Source organism: Nyctereutes procyonoides, unplaced genomic scaffold (genome assembly GCF_905146905.1).
Source record: "Nyctereutes procyonoides isolate TBG_1078 unplaced genomic scaffold, NYPRO_anot_genome, whole genome shotgun sequence".
NCBI classification, from domain to species: Eukaryota; Metazoa; Chordata; class Mammalia; order Carnivora; family Canidae; genus Nyctereutes; species Nyctereutes procyonoides.
In genome coordinates, this window is record NW_026575146.1 from 20567961 (window position 1) to 20588412 (window position 20452).

General features: G+C 48.9%; 1 protein-coding gene across 2 annotated transcripts; it reads right to left on the reverse strand.

Annotated features, from left to right (window-relative positions):
- Nucleotides 1-949: 949 nt before the first annotated feature.
- SFT2D1 (SFT2 domain containing 1) lies at nucleotides 950-19163 on the reverse strand. Of its 2 annotated transcripts, XM_055310279.1 has the most exons (8): nucleotides 19028-19163; nucleotides 11021-11107; nucleotides 10407-10489; nucleotides 9062-9143; nucleotides 6927-6962; nucleotides 5165-5223; nucleotides 3418-3447; nucleotides 950-1163 (listed from the first exon to the last, which is right to left on the reverse strand). In XM_055310279.1, the coding sequence occupies exons 1-8, from the start codon at nucleotides 19088-19090 to the stop codon at nucleotides 1124-1126; spliced, it is 480 nt and encodes a 159-aa protein (XP_055166254.1). In that variant the 5' UTR covers nucleotides 19091-19163; the 3' UTR covers nucleotides 950-1123. The 2 variants fall into 2 exon arrangements, with proteins under 2 accessions (XP_055166254.1, XP_055166255.1); XM_055310280.1 differs by lacking the exon at nucleotides 6927-6962.
- Nucleotides 19164-20452: the final 1289 nt, after the last annotated feature.

Consider the following 20452-nt stretch of genomic DNA (forward strand, 5'->3'; position numbering starts at 1 on the left):
CCTGCCTTGGCTCTCCAGCACCCCACCCCCACCTTTCCCCAGCTCCTCAGGATGCTGAGATTCTGATGCACCCTGTTCAAGCAACCTCGTCTCCAGGCCGGCCGCTCTGCACAGCCACTGAAGAACGAATTCTCCATTACCTGCCCTGAGCCCACTTCTTTATCAATGCTACGACAGCATGGCCAAGCAGGGGCACCTTCCCTGCACCACGGGGCTGTGGTGGTCCTGTCCCAGCAGAGCACAGTGCTGTTCGCTGCAGATCTGACCAGGGCCAGCCCACGGTGTTGGGGGACCTGAGAGCAGGAGGGGGGCTGGGCTACCCTGCCAGGCACCTCCTCCCCACCACTCCTCCAGCGCAGGGGTGACACTCACCTACCCTCATCTACCTGATTTGGCCCATCGGGGCCTACCTCTAGAGCCAGTTCCCCGCGTCCCACCCCTGTTCCTGCTATTTTTTTGGGTCTACACTCTGAATGACACCCTTCTAAGTGCTTTCACCGTGATACTCCTATGATCTTTTGCAAATGTGTCCTTTAGGAAACATGTGAGCTTTAGGACAAAGACTGTATCTTACCCATTTTTCTACAGAAAAACTGCATACTGCCAGGACTAAATGTGCCACTCACCAAACACATTATAAATTTGACCCAGCAAATCTTATTTTTCCAAGTGTGGGTTTATTTCAAAATTGTAAAGATTTATATATTATTTATTACATATAATAAGCAATTTTTTAGCTTAAAGTAAAAACTTTCACATTTAAAGTTTTTTTTAAAAAAAGTAAAACTTGACATTTTTAAAGAGCCAAAAAAGCCTGCAGCATAGATTTATCCTTAAATATTCACATCTTAAATGCTGTTTAGAAAAGGTTAAAAAACAATCATTTACAGTTGGCAATGATTAAAAACTCCTTATTTTGGGGAAGAACACGTTAATGACACATAATGAATTTCATGTTACAAGTATTTAACAGTTTAATCAAACATGTAGTTTCCACCAGTACACAAAATGGTCTTAACCTGTCACAGCAGTTGTTTGGGGAGTGATTATTACATCAGGAAAACCATATTTCACAAAAAACAGAACGCTGAAGTTCCAATGCTCTTTTCAAAGTTTCTGATTTTCAATTTAAGAGAGAAGAACAGCATTTAATTACTGCATCCCTGGTGGGGGGAAAAAAAGGAGAAAAAACAATGTAATAATCTGCCTCATATACAGTAATGCCAGAGGAAACACTGCTGCCTGCCAAGAGACAAATGCATGATCACTTGTTTATGTCAGAACTCAGATGCAATCACCAAAACACTCCCTAAGGAAACTCTGCTATCACTTGAAATCAAGAACTGAGATTTGGAAATCAGGTTTTAATGCCTGAAATGGCATTTAAGAAATCTTTTCTAGTATGTATGCTAATCTTGAGAAAGAAATGTAAATACCAAAAATAACCTAACGAAAGAATTGTAAAAAAAAAAAAAGTAATTGGATTTTTATTTATTTTTTTTATTTTTTTATTTTTTTAATTTTTATTTATTTATGATAGTCAGAGAGAGAGAAAGAGAGAGAGGCAGAGACATAGGCAGAGGGAGAAGCAGGCTCCATGCACGGGGAGCCCGATGTGGGATTCGATCCAGGGTCTCCAGGATCGCGCTCTGGGCCAAAGGCAGGCGCCAAACCGCTGCGCCACCCAGGGATCCCTGTAATTGGATTTTTAAAAACAAAATGCGGCAGCCCAGTGGCTCAGCAGTTTAGCACCGCCTCCAGCCCAGGCCCTAATCCTGGAGACCCAGGATGGAGTCCCACCAACGGGCTCTCTGCATGGAGCCTGCTTCTCCCTCTGCCTGTGTCTCTGCCTCTCTCCCTCTCTCTGTGTCTCTCATGAATAAAGAGAAATTGTTCTGGAAATAAAATCTTCAAAAAAAATAGTTAAAAAAACACAAAATGTTGGGATGCCTGGGTGGCTCAGTGGTTGAGCATCTGCCTTTGGCTCAGGGCATGATCCCGGAGTATGGGATTGAGTCTCACATTGGGCTCCCTGCAAGGATCCTGCTTCTCCTGCTGCCTATGTCTCTGCCAGTCTCTGTATCTCATGCATAAATAAATAAAATCTTTAAAAAAATAAAAAACAAAAAACTAAATGTTTATAACATTCTCAGAATTCCAAAGAAATATTCACGTGACTTCCTTCGCCTTTCATTTTCTCCACAAGACAGTTTAAACTATTACATAACATTGTTGTGCATTTAAAGTTACTGTTTGTATGTGGATTGTCAGAAGCATGCACCAATGAACTGGAGCATCTGAGCATATCCCTGGCGCCACCCTCAAAGGCAGGGGATGGGCATGGCTTCGAGCTCAGGCTTATGGGGCTGGACATCATTTCAAGGTGCTGAGAAACGGCACGAGACCTCCCTACTAAGGTCCTGAGGACTGGCCGATTACCTGTAGCTCTCTTATTCTACGGCCTGCCCACCTGCAGGTGACCCTGGTCTGCTTTCATGCTCATTAGCACTTGTCAAAAAAGAACCATTCATTTGAAGTGGAATTAAAATAGGATTTCTACAATTTCCTTCACTGTTCACATTAGGCATACAAATTTGCTGTGTTTCATACATAAGCTATGTTTCCAGACTTCACAAAGAAGCAAAGCTGTGCCTAACAGAGTACTCGTCTGAACTGGTTTAAGATTACAACTAGTTTTGGTTTTCCCTCCACAGCTAAATTAGTGCATTTCTCAAAAAAAATAAAAATAAAAATGGCATTTACTCTTTTTTTTTTATTAGTATTTTATTTTTTTTAATTTTTTTTATTTTTTATTTATTTATGATAGTCACAGAGAGAGAGAGAGAGAGGGAGAGGCAGAGACACAGGCAGAGGGAGAAGCAGGCTCCATGCGCCGGGAGCCCGACGTGGGACTCGATCCCGGGTCTCCAGGATCGCGCCCTGGGCCAAAGGCAGGCGCTAAACTGCTGCGCCACCCAGGGATCCCTGGCATTTACTCTTGACATAGAAAATAAACATGTTTCTACTGGCTTCAAAGTAACACTTATGTATTACATGTCACATTTTCACTAACTTGTTTTTTCTTTAATGTAGAACTTCTTTTGCTGGCTTCTCTACATCCCATTTCCTGAATATTTGCAGTCATGGAAGGATCAGGAATCTCCTGTCAAAATTTCTTAACTGCAAACATCCAGGTGGTAAAAGCAGAAGTATGCTCCCAACCTAACTGCTTACATACGTTCAAAATGGCTTCACTTTATATTGGCAGACTCCTACTCATCTTATGTAAAAAATAATTTCTTTGGGGGAAGAAAAAGTCCTCAAAGAACAGCCTTTTATATCACATTTTAATTTGCATATGCTAAAATTCATGTAGTTGTGTAAAGATGATTAGAGGACTGGAAACAAGAGTCTCACCTTGCATATGGGATATATGACAGGCTGTACCTGCAAGAAAAGTTCAAAGATATTGAGACCATCTAAATACTGTTTGTCCGTATGCCAAGTGGCCTTCCATGAACACCACAGAAAATACAGCTGCACGATATTGTACAGTAATCCTCAAAATAAGGCCCCAGACCAGTAATAACAGTATCAGCCAGGAATTGGTTAAAAATGCAGATGACTGTGCCCCACCCCCTACTTCCTGACCAAGAAACTCTGTGTTTTACAAACTCTTTATGTGCCCCTGACATGTGATGAAGTCTAGGCTAGGGATACTAGAAATGACCCTTTGGGTTTTTTAAATAAAAATTGTAAAGTAAAAAAAAAAAAAAAAAAAAAAATTGTAAAGTAACTGAGAATAAATTGCATTCTCTTTTAGCAGGTAAGCCAATCATTAAGTACAGATGATGCAATAGAAAAAGCAACATATTATAGAAAAAAGCCAAGGAATTTGATTCTAATCGCCCCACAGGTCACTGACACAGAGCCAAACAACACGCAGAGGAGCGCACGCAGCACCCAGCAGTGTTCCAGCCATCAGTGGATAGAGAGCCAGGGCCAAGGCAAAGGCTGATCTCTGGACGGGCCACGCCAGAGACAATGGATTGGGGGGTAGGGGGGGTGGGGACTGGGTCTTAGAGGGAGCAAAGCAACTGTAGCTCTGAAGAGAAAAGGAAACACCCCTGAAAATATTGCATGTGCAAAAACAAGGAAGTGTGGGAAGTGGAGCTCATCTAATCCAATCCGATGCCCACTGGGTCTTTCTCGCAGCTGAACTAGATGCAGTCCACAGCAGGAAAGGGCTTCCTGGAGGGGAGCACGTGGTCAGGGAATATTGGGAAGGAGGGACAGGGGAAGTGAGGCAGAGGGAGGGACAGGGGAGCTATTTACATCCACAAGCGGCTGACTCTGGCACAACAGGGCTTTGACTTTCTCTGGTCCACTTAAACGTGGATTTTTTTTAATAAATACTTTGGGAGGTTTTTTGCTGGAGATCTGTGACAATTTGAAAAAATTCACAAATGAACCCCTTGGCCTAGGAATACCAAAAAGAATTAAGAAATGGGTACTATTGTAAGAATACAGTATATACGACGTATCGATCAGCTGTTTATGTAAGTAGTCGGGCTTCTGGTCAACAGCAGGCCTTTAGGAGGTGAGTTTTGGGGCAGTCCAAGGATATACACAGGTGTTCGACTAGGTGGGGGCTAGTGCCCCTAATCCCCGAGGTGTTGAACAGTGAACCACATTCACTGATGATTCAGATGAGGCAGCGCCAGATATCACAGGGCCACACGCAGCAGAAAGAATTCTACTCTGTAATTATCCAGCAATACAGTACAAAGGGAATAGCAAACCAACATTCTCTGGGGCTTCCCCTGTGATATTGCCTCACTTTTATGGCTTCACGGGGTATCACCTATATTTCTCGTCATTTCTCTTTCACGTACCAAGAAAGCAGGAAGTGTGTCACTGAGCTGGCACAGCACCTCCCACTGCCATAACCCCTACCTCCCCGAGCCCTCCCTCTGGTCACCACGGAGCTATGTGCCAGTCTCACGGGACACACTGCAGATCTCACTCCTCTGACCTCCCAGGAGGCCCGGCCCCCTCCAGGGCAGTCTTCATCACGCAGAAGCCTAACGTTGTTCCCAGGCTGCAAACAACACACTTATCACTGCTGAGGGAATTTTAACCTTCTCATCAATGTGAGACTTACCAGGTCATGGACAAGAACTGCAATATGCAGAATAATAAGGCCAGTCCCTTCTTGTGCCACTGACAACAGCAAAAACAGAAATAACAAGTTAAGAATTTTTAAAAATGTTTTTCACAAGTTCCATTTTTTTCCCTTCCAAACATGGACAATGGTTTCATTTACTTTAAGTATGACAGATTCAAGATTCAGTAGATCTGAAGTTTAACTGAAACACTGCTCCATGTACGGCATTGGCTTGGTGGTCCCAAGATATAGAGCCATGCTCCTACAGTCTCATGTCCAAGTCCACATCCTCTCTGCTGCACTCAACACTCAAACCACACTCAGCTGTCCCTGTCTGTCCTCTGTGGGACTCCACTCACTCCTTCTCTCTTGCTCCTTGAGTTAGGTTTTGAAGGAAAACTATTTCTATTGTGATCTTCTAGGATAATGTAAAATGAACAGTTCCTGTTAAAATGGGCTATTTTCAGGATTCCTTGTCCATGTTTATTTATATTTGTTCACTTCCTTTATCATTTTTAGTCTACTACCTACAAATAAATAGGTGGTTAGACCATCCCAGCACCAGAAATCAATATTCCACACAAACATACAGGTACTGTTTAAGAATATTCTTTTTTTTTTTTTTTTTTAAACTATTCTGAGAGTACAGTCCTTATACTTTTGGGGTATTAAAGTTACCTTTTATGAGATAGTTTTCAAATCTTTTTTTTTTAATTTTATTTATTTATGATAGTCAGAGAGAGAGAGAGAGAGAGAGGCAGAGACACAGGCAGAGGGAGAAGCAGGCTCCATGCCCCGGGAGCCTGACGTGGGATTCGATCCCAGGTCTCCAGGATCGCGCCCTGGGCCAAAGGCAGGCGCTAAACCGCTGCGCCACCCAGGGATCCCAAGAATATTCTTTTTAAGTTATCAGTGGGAAATTAGGTTTAAGACCGGTCACATAATTAAAGCTCAATCCTTACATGATCAAAATTAAAAAGACTGGAACTTTTTTGATAGAGTATTTCTAAAACATATTATGTACTACTCTTCCTTTTTCTAAGAGTGCAGTTTTCTTGATAGCTCACATCCCTTTGGAAGCAGATGGTGCAATAAACACATATACTAAAGACTCAGGAGTCCCGAAAAGTGAGCTGAACTGCAATATTATAGTTTCCGGTAGGCGAATGAGCCATTCACCCTCACAGAAGACGTACAAAATTAATTTCTCTTCCCCTTTTTTTTAGTGATTTTACATCTTTTTTACAATTAAAGCAAGTAAGCTCTACACCCAGCATGGAGCTCCAACTCCGACTTTGAGATCCAAATGCCCGGTCTTCCAACTGAGCAAGCCAAGCAGCCCCGTTTGCCTCTTTTGGTTAATTTGTTTTGCTTTGTTTTCTTGCCCTTTCTCCTTATTAGTTTCAACATCCTGTGATTCTCCCATTGCCTGAGGGGACAGCAAAGCAGACAGAGGAAGCAGAGCTGCTGCAGGAGCCTCTTGGAGCTGCAGGAGCCTCTTGGAGCCTGGGAGGTAGGAGGGGGCCGTGAGAGGGGCAGCTCAGTCCACCCTGAGAGCGAGTAAGAACTTACCTCTCTGTTCCAAATGGCAGAGTCTATCACAAGCCTAGACACTAACTTGATGTTCACACACACAATCTTAGGAACACCTGACCTTTGGGGGTTTTAAGAAGCCAGACTTTGAGCTCCTTTGGGATGGCATGTGACACCGGGGATGGGCCACCGTTAGTAGAAAGCAGGCACCGCTGACGTCACTTACCCAAAGAGCAGCACACAAGGTAAATATCAAACACAACTATAGAAAAGGAAAGAAAAAATTGCAAATGTGAGTCTTTCCAAAAGCTTAAAAAAATTCATAAAATCAATGATGCGGCCGACTCTTGATATACTTATGTACTCCAGGCCAAGCTTACCCTAAGCTTACCCTACCTTCACATCTAGGACTGCAGTGTTCCTTGGCAAACTGCAAGCATCTAGTAAACAATCCTCTGATTACATCAACAGGAAAGATGTTTGAGGAAGGATCGTATCAGCTGCTTTTTAAAAAATTCTTATATAAGTAATGCTCAGTGTCCTATCACCCTCAGGTGTACAGTACAGGGATTCAACACCTCCACACACCGCTCATTGCTCATCATGGCACCTGGACGCTTAACCCCCTGACCACAGCTGTTATGAGGGCTCCTGCTAATGTTTCATAACAGAATACTGCAACAGATATTATTAGCAAGACAGGGAACACCCTTACTTGACACAAGGAATCTACTGTCATGATTTTCACACCAAAGAGGACATCATCACTCCATGTCCCGGTGTCCCGGGAGGAGGCAGGGGAGTGATCATGAGGGGCAGGCGACAGCAAAAGTGAGAAGCAGGAGGCTGGCAGGCAGAGCCCTGCATGAGACCCAAGCTCTGACGCCCTGAGTGGTAAGTCAGTTGTCTGCTCTCGCCTTAAGTTCTCTTCTCTTTGAAATGAGGATGGTATCTACTGACCTGCTCTAAAGGGCAATGGTGGCAAATGAATTAGAACTTGTCTGTAATGGGCCTCCGGTAGGGGCTGGCACTCAGAAGACTACGTAAGTGGCAGTACTGCTTCCCTGTCATTATTAGGCATCAATTATGTTAGCAAATCTGACCACGCTCACTCAAATGGAAACATCGTGACTCAAGTCATCACCAGAGTTACATGCTATAAATACTTCATGGTCTCTCCTGGGAAACACATTTCTGAATGTTCTAAATGTTTGATGAACAGCCTTCTCGACTTTACATTTAATGCATAGAGTGCATTAGTAAGATGAGGTCCAGGATATCCTAAGTAAAGTCAATCTACGTAAAATCTTAGAAAAGTATAAAACTTCTCACAGTTTAAGCATAAGCTAACTTTTAGGTAACCCACACAAAGTTGAATATTAATACACTGCCGTACATGCTAATATAGGAAATACAAAATAACTGGAAAAATTAGAAAAATGGCAATAAATTATGATGAAGCTAAATAAGGACATAAATAAAAAGTTAGGCTAAAAAGGGTTTTCTTCTCTGATAAGACTCACACAGATTATGTGGGAACATTTCCTTCCTACAAATCCACCAAGCTTAACTGTGTTAAAAAGCTTCCTAGCATTACAAGGATACACTAGCTGATGCTGGTCCTTAGATTTGACAACATGCTTGAAGGCAAGAGAACTCTGCAAGAGACACAGACAAGCCCACAAGGAACCAGAGACTCCGTGGAGAGAGGGACACTTGAGTTCCTTGGCCCACGACACTCAAAACAGCAGCCAAGAACCCAAAACACACAAAGTACAAACTTTCTAACCACAAGCCCAACCCTGTCTGATTTAAAGATAAAGAGACGGGAAATTTAAGAGTGATGACCTGACAGCCATGCACAAAATCCATAAAGTGATAATAGATGGCACCTGAAAGACATGGCTATAGAAGCCATGCTGCTGGGAGTACAAACAGTCACACAGGGAAGGGACAAAAGCCAGGTGACAGGCTACTTAAATGAAGCCAAGCGTTCCTGAGAAAAGATGCGAACAACCTCAGAGAAGAGACCTGTATTCCAGCCACCACCCCGCTGCCCCCCCCCCCCCCACAAAAAGCACATAGCCATTTGTTACAAGGCGCTCTACAGGGCTGGGAAATGACATATGTCCACTTTAAATACACAGCGCCAACGGTAGGTCTAGACAACAAAAGGCAGGATTTAGCAAGTCAGTCAGTTGAAATAATGCTGTATCATCTAAATTCTCTAAACACACAGCCTTAAGGATATGATTACATGCAGCACAAGATATAATAGCACGTACATAAGAGCGGGCAATTATCTGTAAGATAATAATGCAAAAACACTGCTCTAAGTTTTAATTTTCATTATTTACTTACAAGCATAATAACTGTTGCAAGCAATCTTGTTGTTTCAAACATTTTCTTCAGTTGCTTCATAGGTCCCATTAAAAAGCACGTACTTAAAAAAAAAAGCAAGTACTATTTGAAACAAACAGAAGGAAGAGATGAATCTACTAATTGGCTATCTAAACATAAATGCTTTTACAAAAAAAATCTGATTTACGAATAAAAATCTCTCACTAAATCAGTTCTATTTTTCCTTAATATTAAAAGCAAACTTTTTTTTAAAGACCTTGTTATTTTATTTTTTTTTCTTAACTAAGCTCTAGGCCCAACATGGGGCTTGAACTCATGACCCTGAAATCAAGAGTCAAGTGTTTTACCGACTGAGAGAGCCAGGAGCCCTTAGTGTTCTAGGACACACAAATGCCTTTTCACAAATTATTCATAGTGTTATTTCAAAGCTACAGGTGATCAGGATGGTCGAAGCCGTCCTGAACTCACAGGTGACTCGCTCCCCATCTGTGCCAGTCCAATCACTACCACTCCTCACCTCTGCACGCTACAGACCAGAGCAATGATAAACGACTCCCACGTAACAGTGTGAAGCCCCCAACAGTGACACAACATAAAACTGCCGGGTTGGGCTTTGTTCGGACTGTAGCCCCAAGGAGCAGCACTATAGGGACGAGCACAGAAAAGCCCACTGAGCTTGGCCTTGGCTCACGAAGGTTCACTTGACTACCTTGATCCAGAAAATTCCAGAGACAGAAGGTCACCTCTGAAAGCTCAATGTATACAAATGCAAAACTCATACATATGACAACTACTTAACAGAAACCAACAGGCTCAAATGTGCACCAAGATCCTCAGAGGAATTCCGGGGCACCAACCCAAAATGCTACTGGGCTCACTGGTGCTCCTCACCCCCGACTTCTCTGCTCAGCACCACTACCGTGGGGGCTCCTAGCTGGTGGGCAGCAGTCGACTCCTCTCCCTGAGACGGGCTTCCCAAGTAGGGAGCAGAGCACAGCAGCCATGAGCCATGGCTCCAGAGGACTATCTGGTGGAAAGCCTGCCGGTCACCTAATGGGGCTCATCCCAGGGTAGTGACTCACCCTCTCTGTGCTACTCCGCTCGGCCACAGGGTGGGGGTGATCACAGTGCCCACCTCTTATACTGGAGTGACAGGAGCACTTAGCAACCCCTACCCTCCCCGCGACAGTGCGCCCCAGCACTCAGCGTAAGTCGATGCACACTTACTGAATGAACAGAAATGTGGCTCTAGAAGCCTTGCTATTGGGGAGGTGTTTATGGCAAGGACGGCTGCTGACGGTGCCAGCAAACCTAACACCCCGAGGAGCCAGACTGGTATACACACCTGGCTAATGCAGAGAGATTCCCAAGAGTATAAAACACTGCAAAAAGCTTTATGCCACCAGGAAGCCACAGTAATCCAGTCCCCTGAGTGAAGATATATTTTGAAATAATTTTACCATTGTGATAGCTTAAAATATAAAAATGCTACAAAGGGAATATGATTATATAACAATGTACAGTTTAAGTATCAATATGCTAGTACATAGTCTTTAATTATATCGTTTTGTAAAACAGTTTTCATTGTTATTTGCTAATTGAACTCTTCTGCCTATTCTGTGTATATCTAACTGAGCCATAACACATGTGTAAATCATCTCACTCTCCTTAAATCAATGCTCTTTACAAATGACAAGTTACATAAGGTAGTTAACGTATCTCAGTTCCTGTCTCTGAAGCTTTCTATACACACTGATTTTTCTTAAATATATATATATTTTCACAATCCATAAACTCCCCTCAAATACTAATTTCTGCATCTCTGCATTGATCTCCGTGTTCCATGGAAACAGGGAACAGTCTTGCGGGTGGTCTAGACTGCAGGCTGCTTGTTGTAACTAAATGACGTTAGCCTGGCCTAAAATAAAAATCATTAGGCAGCAGAAACCCGTAACTCACAAGGATGGAGAAGAAAATGCCGCAGACGAAGCAGATGACGAACCACTTCAGCCTGGTGTTGAAGCTGAGGGACGAGGCGTCCAGGACCTTAGGAAGGAAGGGGAAGCAGAACATGTCCTTCGGCTGCTTAGTGCAGCCTGACTCTTCACAGTGAAGGAGGCAAAGCCTCCCCAGACCCTGGACGCGGGGCCCGTTGGCTCGTGCCTGCTGCAGGTCAGTGAGAAGGGCAAGACCCCGGGGACCATGAAGGGAAACTTAAGGCGGGGGGCGGATGGGTGCACCCATGGCACTGTGCGCTTGGTTTTTACAGCCCTTAGCAGGATAGCAGACGTATCCCGACACCCATGAAATGACAGAACATATGTTACACATTATAAAACACTCAATAACTAAAATAAAAAAAAATAGGGGAAAGATGAAACAAGACAAGCAAGATGTGGACCAACGCTGAAGCTGGGTTCTGGGCACAGGAGAGGTCTCCAAGTGCAGAGCCCGAAACAGGGGTTCTGATGCACTTGCTGTTCTCAGCAGAAACCCTGAGGGAAGTGACGGGAGCTGCCAGGGAAGGGAGAGGATGATGTGGTTTCAGCCGGCATTCAGCTTGGGCCTGGGAAGGCCACTGTCTGGAACCCACCTCCCATCGGCTGGCCACAGGCTGTAGGCAAAGTGGGGGTGACCGCAGGACCGCCAAGGTGTGCTGGAGGGCACAGCTGTGAGTCGCTGGGGGACGCATACACCCGCTTCACAGCGGGGACCTGGGCAGCCACCAGTAGTGTCTGCCACTGGATACGTAACTTCCATTCATTATAAAAGGTTCATTTAAAACCAACTCAGGAGAGCCCTAGGTACCTCTCCACCATTATTAAAAACACATTTTTTTAAATGATCATTTATGCTAGAGCAACGGCACTCCTATATGCAAACTGTAACCAACTTAGGTGGGGGAAGAGTGGTAATCACCAGGCATGCCTTACACAGTAACCCAGACTGAGCAATGGACACATGCAGATTCCTAAGGATACTCATTTCCCAACAAAGCTGAAAAAGTATCAACAACGCTATTTTGGGAAACTAGAGATATATATTAGGAATTTATATATCACAATTTAATTTCTAACTTACATTACCATAGATACTTAAAAATAAGTTCACATGCTTATAATGTATTTTCAAGAATAATAAAGCAAAAGCAGAAAATTCCTATGCAAAAGCTCAAAAATACCTCTTGCTACATTCCTTACCTCAACTGATTAACCTGGGAATCCTTATGCGGCATGAAAAGTAGATAAAGACAAGATAAGGTTGTAAATGCAACATATATCACTTAACACATTTTAAATGTTTTAAATTTGCTTTAACTCACATTCTGATTTCCAGCAATGTCACCTGTTTATAGCAAAACCACAGCTCCATTTAAACCAAGAATGGACTTGTCTTTGAAAACACCCAAGTACCATCCTTTCTGAGTAGGAAGTGTGGCCAGGAAGTGTGTTTCAACTACACAGAGCAGCATGAACCCCAAAGACCACTCACTGCATGGGAGATGGGCTACAGAGCAGCATCCACGGAAGCCTCTTCTAACCTGCAGCCAGAGGACACGGGGGTGTGGGGACAGGTCACTTCTGCTTTCCATTCACAAGTTTAAACCACCCCACCATTCCTAAGTTCAGATGCTGGTTTTCAACAGCCAGTTCACTCTTAGCACGATTATTTACATATTAGGTATTTTCCCCTTATTACCATCTTCCAAGTGACGATCTTTAAAATGAAACAAGTTATTTGCATTTGAAAATATAGAATATTCAACCCACAAGCAAATGACTTGTCTTCAGCTTTGCCAACTGTCCAGACTACAGAAACAAATTACGGATTCCCTGGTGCCTTATCTGGAAAACATGCAAGAAAACTTGGCGCTGCATTCCCCACAAAGGAGCCAGAAGGGGCCCTGATCCTCCAGACTCGCTTCAGAAGCACTCAGGTGCTACTTTCTGGTCCAAGCGCGATCAGGAACAAGCCCAGCAGAACCAGCAACCATACTGATTTCTTAAAGATAGTCTCTGAAAAGAAATACACAGGGACATGGGTACCAATTACTTGACATATTTGTTATCAAAGGAAGAGGAACCCGGGCACTTGGCTGGCTCAGTGGATTAAGCATCGGACTCTTGATTTTGGCTCCAGTCATGATCTCGGGATCATGACATCCAGCCCCACATTGGTCTCCATTCAGCAGGGGGCCTGCTTGTGATTCTCTCTCTGCCTCTGCTTCCATCCCTCCCCCAGAGCACTCTCTCTCTCCAAATAAATAAAAATCTGTAAAAATAATTAGAGAAACCAAACAAAGGAAGAGGAAGCAAAGAGAAAGCATCTCATGAGCAGGAGACTCTTCCACCACAGCAAACCACTACCCGGAACCCGGATTTTGCTGATTTAGAGAAAGTAGTCGGAAAACATCTCCCAGCGGCAGCAGCATTACAGGTCAAAGAATGAAGTCGAGGCCCTGGGGACACTCGCCTCTCTCCTAGTGATGGAGAAGCCAGGAGCAGAGCCACACGATCACGAAGGGGCCGGCTGTCTTGGCCTGAGCCCTGCTCCAGGGTGACTACCACCTGAACGAGCACCCTGAGTGCGGGACTCCCACCAGTCCTCCTTCAAATGATGGTGGGCAGGAGGAGGGCCACCAGAGCGACAGCAAGCATGGGGAACAGGTGTCCACAGACGCTCTCAAGGGAGGTCAGCATTGCCTTCTCGGGTCCCGGCTCCTGACTCAGTCTCCTCCGTGACTAGCAGGCCCACCTTACTCCTGGCACCGACAGCTCCCCCTGTCCTTCTCTCTCACTAGGGGCCCCTGACCACAGGTCCTGCATGGGATCCCAGGGGAGCCTTGGATAATCATATATTGCCCGGACTTTCTGTTCCTCAACCCCTAATCTCAGTGGCCCGTGCCCTCCACTCCACCAAGTGACCCAGGACGCTCTCATGGCCCAAAATCTCTCCATATCCAAACTTCAAGTCGCTGCTCTTGAACCCCAAAGTCCTCCAGGTGGCACGCTCGTCCAGCCCACCAGCTCAGTAAGACAGTTAAAATTCCCTTTCTGCTGCTTCCATCTGGCAAAATGCCACCATCAAGCCTGCTTCCTCTTCCTCTGAGCAGTCATGTGGCAAGGCGGGGGGATCGCACCCAGGCCATCAGCACCTCCCAGTGGGCCCCGATGCCGCCCGCCTGGCCACCTGACATGGCGGACTGACAGGCACTGTGAAGTCAATGTGCCTTCGCACTCTACTGACCACAGATGATTTCAACCCTGCAAGTGTTGCTGTGACACTTCTACCGTACAGATAACTTCCCCTCTTTCACAGAGAAAACAGAAACCATCAACATGCCCTCCCTCCACTGCTTGCTGCTACCGAGCCCCCAAGGCTCCCTCAAGAATACCTTCTCTTCCTTCTCAGATGACCACAGAAGGGCTGAGGTCAACCCACTGTGCTTCAGAGCCCCACCCCTCAGCCTTCTCAGGAAACCTGCAGTATCAGCTTCTGACCCTTCTCGAAAGTGACCCATGTTCTGTCCCTGAGACCACTCCCATCAACCTGAACACATGAGTATGCCTCTTTCAGCTTGAAGCAGCAGCTCACTTATTTCACTCTCCAGCCTCTGCTCATTCATTCATTCAGCAAATACTGCTGAGCAATCTTTAATGCCTGTTCTATGTGCTGCCTGAGGCGTCTGGCCCTCCACACACCCTCCTCCCTGACATCAGGCTCTGTAAAACTGCCCAAGCCTCTGGTTTGGGGTTCCCTGGACAAGGAGCAGACCACCAACGAGCGCCCAGTCCATGGCGTGAAAACAGCACAGAGGGAAGCCGGCCCTTCCTGGCTTCCAGCCTCTTGCTGCTACTGCCACAGAAAGTGATTTTTTTTTTTTTTAAAGCCACAGAAAGTGATCTGAGGCACAATTTGCCCTGCCAGTTTGGCCTACTGCCCCTTCCTTTTTTTTTTTAAGATTTTACTTACTTATTTACTTGAAAGAAAGAGAGTGAGCGCACGAGTGGGGGGAAGAGCAGGGATCATTACACAGGGCTCCATCCCAACTTAAGCCAAAGTCAGACGCTTAGTGGACTAGGCCACCTAGGCACCCCAGCCTATTGCTTCAATGGGCCACTCTGACCCTGACTGCTCAGCACCTGAGCTCAATACTGGTGACACAGCTGTCAACGCGATAAGGTGGCTGCCCACAAATCAGTAAATGCCCACATGCTAGAACATCAGGCGTAGGGTGTGCTCTAGGGAGGAATCAAGCAGATCCAAGGATGGAGGGCAAGAAGGGCAGTGCTACTTCAGCTGGGTTGGGAGTCTTGCTAAACGCCTGTGAGGAGGTGCCTCAGAGACCAGGAGAAAATGAGGAGAAACATCAGAGGAAGAAAGCCCCTCTCATCCCCATTACACCAACCTCCCTCCTGATCCACGTCCTCATCTCACGTACCAGAAATGGTCTTGTCACCCTTGCGGGTCCCAGAGAGAAAGGGCCCACGCAGGTTAAGGCTATGTGGGCAAACCCTGGGAGCCAGGTTAGAGCATCCCAGAAAAAAAGAAATGGCAGAGGCAGAGGAAGCTGAGCAGAGCACAGTGGTCCTGGGGGACAGGTGAGGTGGGGAGGTGTGCAGAGAACTGAGGCGCCTGGGGAAGAGTCTGGATCTTACACCAGCCCTACAAGAAGCTGTGTGATTGATCTGGACCCTCTCACACCTGGTTCCATCTTGCCCTCCTTCCATTTTCCCAGACACCTCGCAAGGAGGGACCCTACAACTCTGGCTACTCTGCCTCTTCCCTGGCCTCCAAACCCCCTCAGCAGGGTGACAGAGCAGTCCCGGATCTCAGATGCACCCCCAACACCACCACACTGCTCGTCACCCCCCTGCCCAGGGGGGACAGGAAGTGGGCCAGGTGAAGGCCGCTCCTCACTGCGGTTCCCCATCTTCTCAGCCCCAGAAACACCTGCCTGCAAGATCCTGCCCTCACACTAGGCCACCTGCTGCTCCTCCTCACTGCTGTCACTATCATCTCCTGGGTCACCCCATCACTGCCCCCCGCCCCCACATCACAACTCTTGCTCTTCTAAGGATTGTGCAAGGGGCTCACTATCATGCCTCCACTCCCCTCTTAACTGTTGGGGATTTCATCACTGGAGTAAGCAAGCCTTCCAGAGCTCTATGATTCCTGCTTCTTCATCCTCTCTCCTCCAATGGTCTCTGCACCCTACGTCAGCCACCAAGCCCCTTATCTGCGGTAATAAGGGCACCATAATCTCAATACTCTCCATGGTCTCAATTTTAAGTATCCCCCTTTTCGACCACCCCTTCCTACCCTCCACCATCCCTAGTTACCCATCCCTCTACACCCCCCACTCCTGCCGCCCTCCTACAAGCACTCCTACGTACATCCCCCACTTCTCTGCACTGTGTCCCTCTAATGCATTCACTGGGCAACATCCAAACCCCGCTTAAATCCAGCTCCCAGCCCTGCCCTGCCCTCCTGCTGCTGCTGCTGCTCAGGACTCCCACCTCAAATCCAGGACCATCAGGGCCTTGGTGCTGCCAACAATCCCACTGTTGCCCCCCATCCATTCACTCGCCTGTTCTCTTAAACAACCTCCACATCTTCTTCTGGAACGTCAACACTCACTCCCCCTCCAACTTCCAACTGGCAACCCTATTTCCCATTTCTGTGAGGACGGCTAAGGAGTCATGGGAGAATCCTCCTGTGCTCCAACGGCACCTGGAGCCCACACGAGCTGGCCATCCATGTGCCCAAGCCAGGCTGGTCCCTTCTCTTGTGCACCATATCCCACCTCCTGGGATCTTCCCAACCACGCCTGGATGGCACCCCAGCAATGATCCTGTCTCTTGCCTGTATCATCAGCTTCGCCCTTTTCTGGACTATTCTCAACATCTTTCCCCCCTGTAGTCTGTGGGCTCAAGAAAAGTGACACTATCACCTTCATGTACCCAAGGTTCAGAGAAGCTCAGTACCACTGAACTGCCTGCCATGAAATGTCCCATTCATATACTGTCCTATGCAGCAACCACTAACACCTGCGCCCACCTGGGGTGCCTAGGTGGCTCAATCCGGTCAAGTGTCTACCTTTGGCTCATGTCATGCTGTCCAGATCCTGGGATCAAGCCCCACATCGGGCTTCCAGCTCAGCAGAGAGTCAGCTACTCCCCCTCTCTCTCCCTCTGCCCCTTCCCACCGCTGGTTTCTGTCAAGTAAATAAAATCCTTAAAAACACAACACGTGTGCCTACTAAGCACCTGAAATGTGGCTGGTGTGACTGAGAAACGATTTTTAAATAGTATTTAATTTCTTAAAAAGATTTTGTTTATTTGAAAAGATTTTATTTACTATTTGAGGGAAGGAGGGAGAGAGCATGCACCAGCCGGGGGGAGGGAGAAGCACACTCCCTGCTAAGTGTGGAGCCTGATGGGGGGGAGCTCGATCCCAGGACCCTGAGACCATGATCTGCACTGAAGTCAGCCACTTAACCGACAGCTACCCAGGTGCCCAAATCTTATTTAATTTTTAATACTTTAAATGTAAGTAGCCACATGTGGCTATGAATCCCGCAGGGTACAGCACAGCGCTGGAGCATGGAGTGGAGCACAGCAGAATGACTCTGGGTGGGGGGAGCCTGTACTGCCCTCCTGACATCTCTCACACTCCTCTATTTGTGGATTTTTTTTTTTAAGATTTTATTTATTTATTCATGAGAGGCACAGAGAGAGAAAGGCAGAGGCACAGGCAGAGGGAGAAGCAGGCTCCATGCGGAACGCGATCCTGGGACCCCAGGATCACACCCTGGACCAAAGGCAGGTGCTACACCCCTGAGCCACCCAGGGATCCCCTATTTGTGGATTTCTATATTACGATCTGCCAAACTGCTTATGGCGTCCCCTGAGAGCAGATGCTTGTCTTGTAGACTCTGGATCCTCACACACTAGCCTAGACTCTTGCCCCCAAAAAGGGCCGAACAAACAGAACAAGGGAGGGAGTCAGGTAGAAAAGGGTCAAACAAAAGACCCTTCTGCGGCACTCTGGGCGCTAGGCGCTGCACTCCTGGGCCCGCAGAAAAGAACTAGTCCGCAGGCACACACCGGAAACACCGCAGTTCCCGCGCGGGGGATATTTCTGATTCTTCCACTAGAGAGAGTAACCTTCACCAGGCCTCCGGGTAAAGCACAGAGGCAAAAAGATGCTTTTGTTTGGCTGTGAATCTTTTACCAGGGACTCAATGCCTTAATAGGCGACTTTTAACTCCGTTTCTTTCACTTCCCAGTGACCTGCCCCGCCCCCGCTCCGGTCTCCCTACTTCCAAAGGACCAATGCGCACTCACAGCACCTCGTCCACCTCGGGGGGACAAACCCCTGAACGCGCCTCGTCCGCCTCCCGGGGCAAGCCTCCGCAACCAAGCTAGACCTCGGCCTCGGCTCTCCCCGCAGCTCGCAGGACAGAGCCGCCGCCCACCCCCCGGGCGCTGCCCCCTGCAGGCCTGCCCCCGCCCCACCCCCCTCAGCCCCCGCTGCCCCCTGCAGGCCTGCCCCCGCCCCAGCCCCGGGGCGCCTCCCCCCCTGCAGGCCTGCCCCCGCCCCACCCCCCTCAGCCCCCGCTGCCCCCTGCAGGCCTGCCCCCGCCCCAGCCCCGGGGCGCCTCCCCCCCTGCAGGCCTGCCCCCGCCCCACCCCCCTCAGCCCCCGCTGCCCCCCGCCCGTGTTGCCCCCGCCCCGGGTGCAGAGCCCCGCGCAGAACACCCGGGAGAGCTCGGCGGTCCCCGAGGGTCGGCAGGCCCAAGCGAGCCGTGAGGCGGACTCAAGGCTTCGGAGACCCCACGAAAACCCGGGAAGCTCCTCCAGATTCTCCCCGCGAGGCGGGGAGCCCTCCCTCCGCCCCCGAGGTGACAGGTGGGCGCCCGCCCGGCCCCCGCGGCCCCCCCGGCCCGCCGCGGACCGCTACCTGCGCGGTCAGGCCCTGCTCCTCGTCGTCCTGGCCGCTCAGGACCCGCCGCAGCTTCTCCATGGCCCCGCTTCCCGCCGCACTGGCGGCCCCGCTCGCCGGACCCCCGCGGCCTCCCGGAACCCCGAACCCGGAACCCCACGCGACCGGACATCCGGCCCGCCGCTTCCGGCGCGTCCCCGCAGCTCGCGCCTGCGCGCTGGGCCCCTCGGGCCCGGGTCTGCGCCGGCGGGCGCTGTGCTTCCAGTCCCGGGGCTCCCGCTGCGGCGGGCGCTGCCTCCTGTCTCCTGGAGTCGGGGCTCGGCGGTGGCTCGGCCAGGGACGTCGGATGAATACACCCACCGACCCAGGTCCTCCCGCGTGTACCCCACGCTCTGTGCCGCAGACCCACGGCCGGTGCTCCAGACCCGACCCCACACCGCAGCCCGGGGCCGCCAGGACTGCCGCACCCAGCACCCAGGACTGCAGGTCCGGCACCCAGCACTGCAGACATGAGCCCCTCCCTGCAGCCCCAGCTCCCAGACTGCAGACATGAGCACCTCCCTGCAGCCCCAGCACCCAGACTACAGCCCTGGCATCTGGTACTGCAGATCCAGCACCTAGTACTGCAGACTGGAGCCCCACACTGCAGACCTGAGCCCCTCCCTGCAGCTCCCACACCCAGTGCTGTCAGACCTGAGCCCCTCCCTGCAGCCACAGCACCCAGTGCTGTCAGACCTGAGCCCCTCCCTGCAGCCCCAGCACCCAGACTGCCGCCCTGGCATCTAGTACTGCAGATCCTGCCCCCAGCACTGCAGACCTGAGCCCCACACTGCAGTCCCAGCACCCAGACTACAGCCCTGGCATCTGGTACTGCAGATCCAGCACCTAGTACTGCAGACTGGAGCCCCACACTGCAGACCTGAGCCCCTCCCTGCAGCTCCCACACCCAGTGCTGTCAGACCTGAGCCCCTCCCTGCAGCCACAGCACCCAGTGCTGTCAGACCTGAGCCCCTCCCTGCAGCCCCAGCACCCAGACTGCCGCCCTGGCATCTAGTACTGCAGATCCTGCCCCCAGCACTGCAGACCTGAGCCCCACACTGCAGTCCCAGCACCCAGACTACAGCCCTGGCACCTAGTACTGCAGATCCAGCACCTAGTACTGCAGACCGGAGCCCCACACTGCAGCCCCAGCACCCAGACTACAGCCCTGGCACCTAGTACTGCAGATCCAGCACCTAGTACTGCAGACCTGAGCCCCTCCCTGCAGCCCCAGCACCCAGACTGCAGCCCTGGCATCTAGTACTACAGATCCCGCACCTAGTACTGCAGACCGGAGCCCCACACTGCAGCCCCAGCACCCAGACTACAGCCCTGGCACCTATTACTGCAGATCCAGCACCTAGTACTGCAGACCTGAGCCCCTCCCTGCAGCCCCAGCACCCA

Excerpts from the sequence above, each read along its gene's own strand:
- SFT2D1 (XM_055310279.1), bottom strand. The coding sequence starts at position 19,090 with ATGGAGAAGCTGCGGCGGGTCCTGAGCGGCCAGGACGACGAGGAGCAG. Across the intron at positions 9,144-10,406 it reads AATCTCTCTGCATTAGCCAG|TACGTGCTTTTTAATGGGAC; the intron begins GTGTGTATACCA and ends TTTTTTTTTAAG. Across the intron at positions 3,448-5,164 it reads CAGTTCTTGTCCATGACCTG|GTACAGCCTGTCATATATCC; the intron begins GTAAGTCTCACA and ends CTTTTCTTGCAG.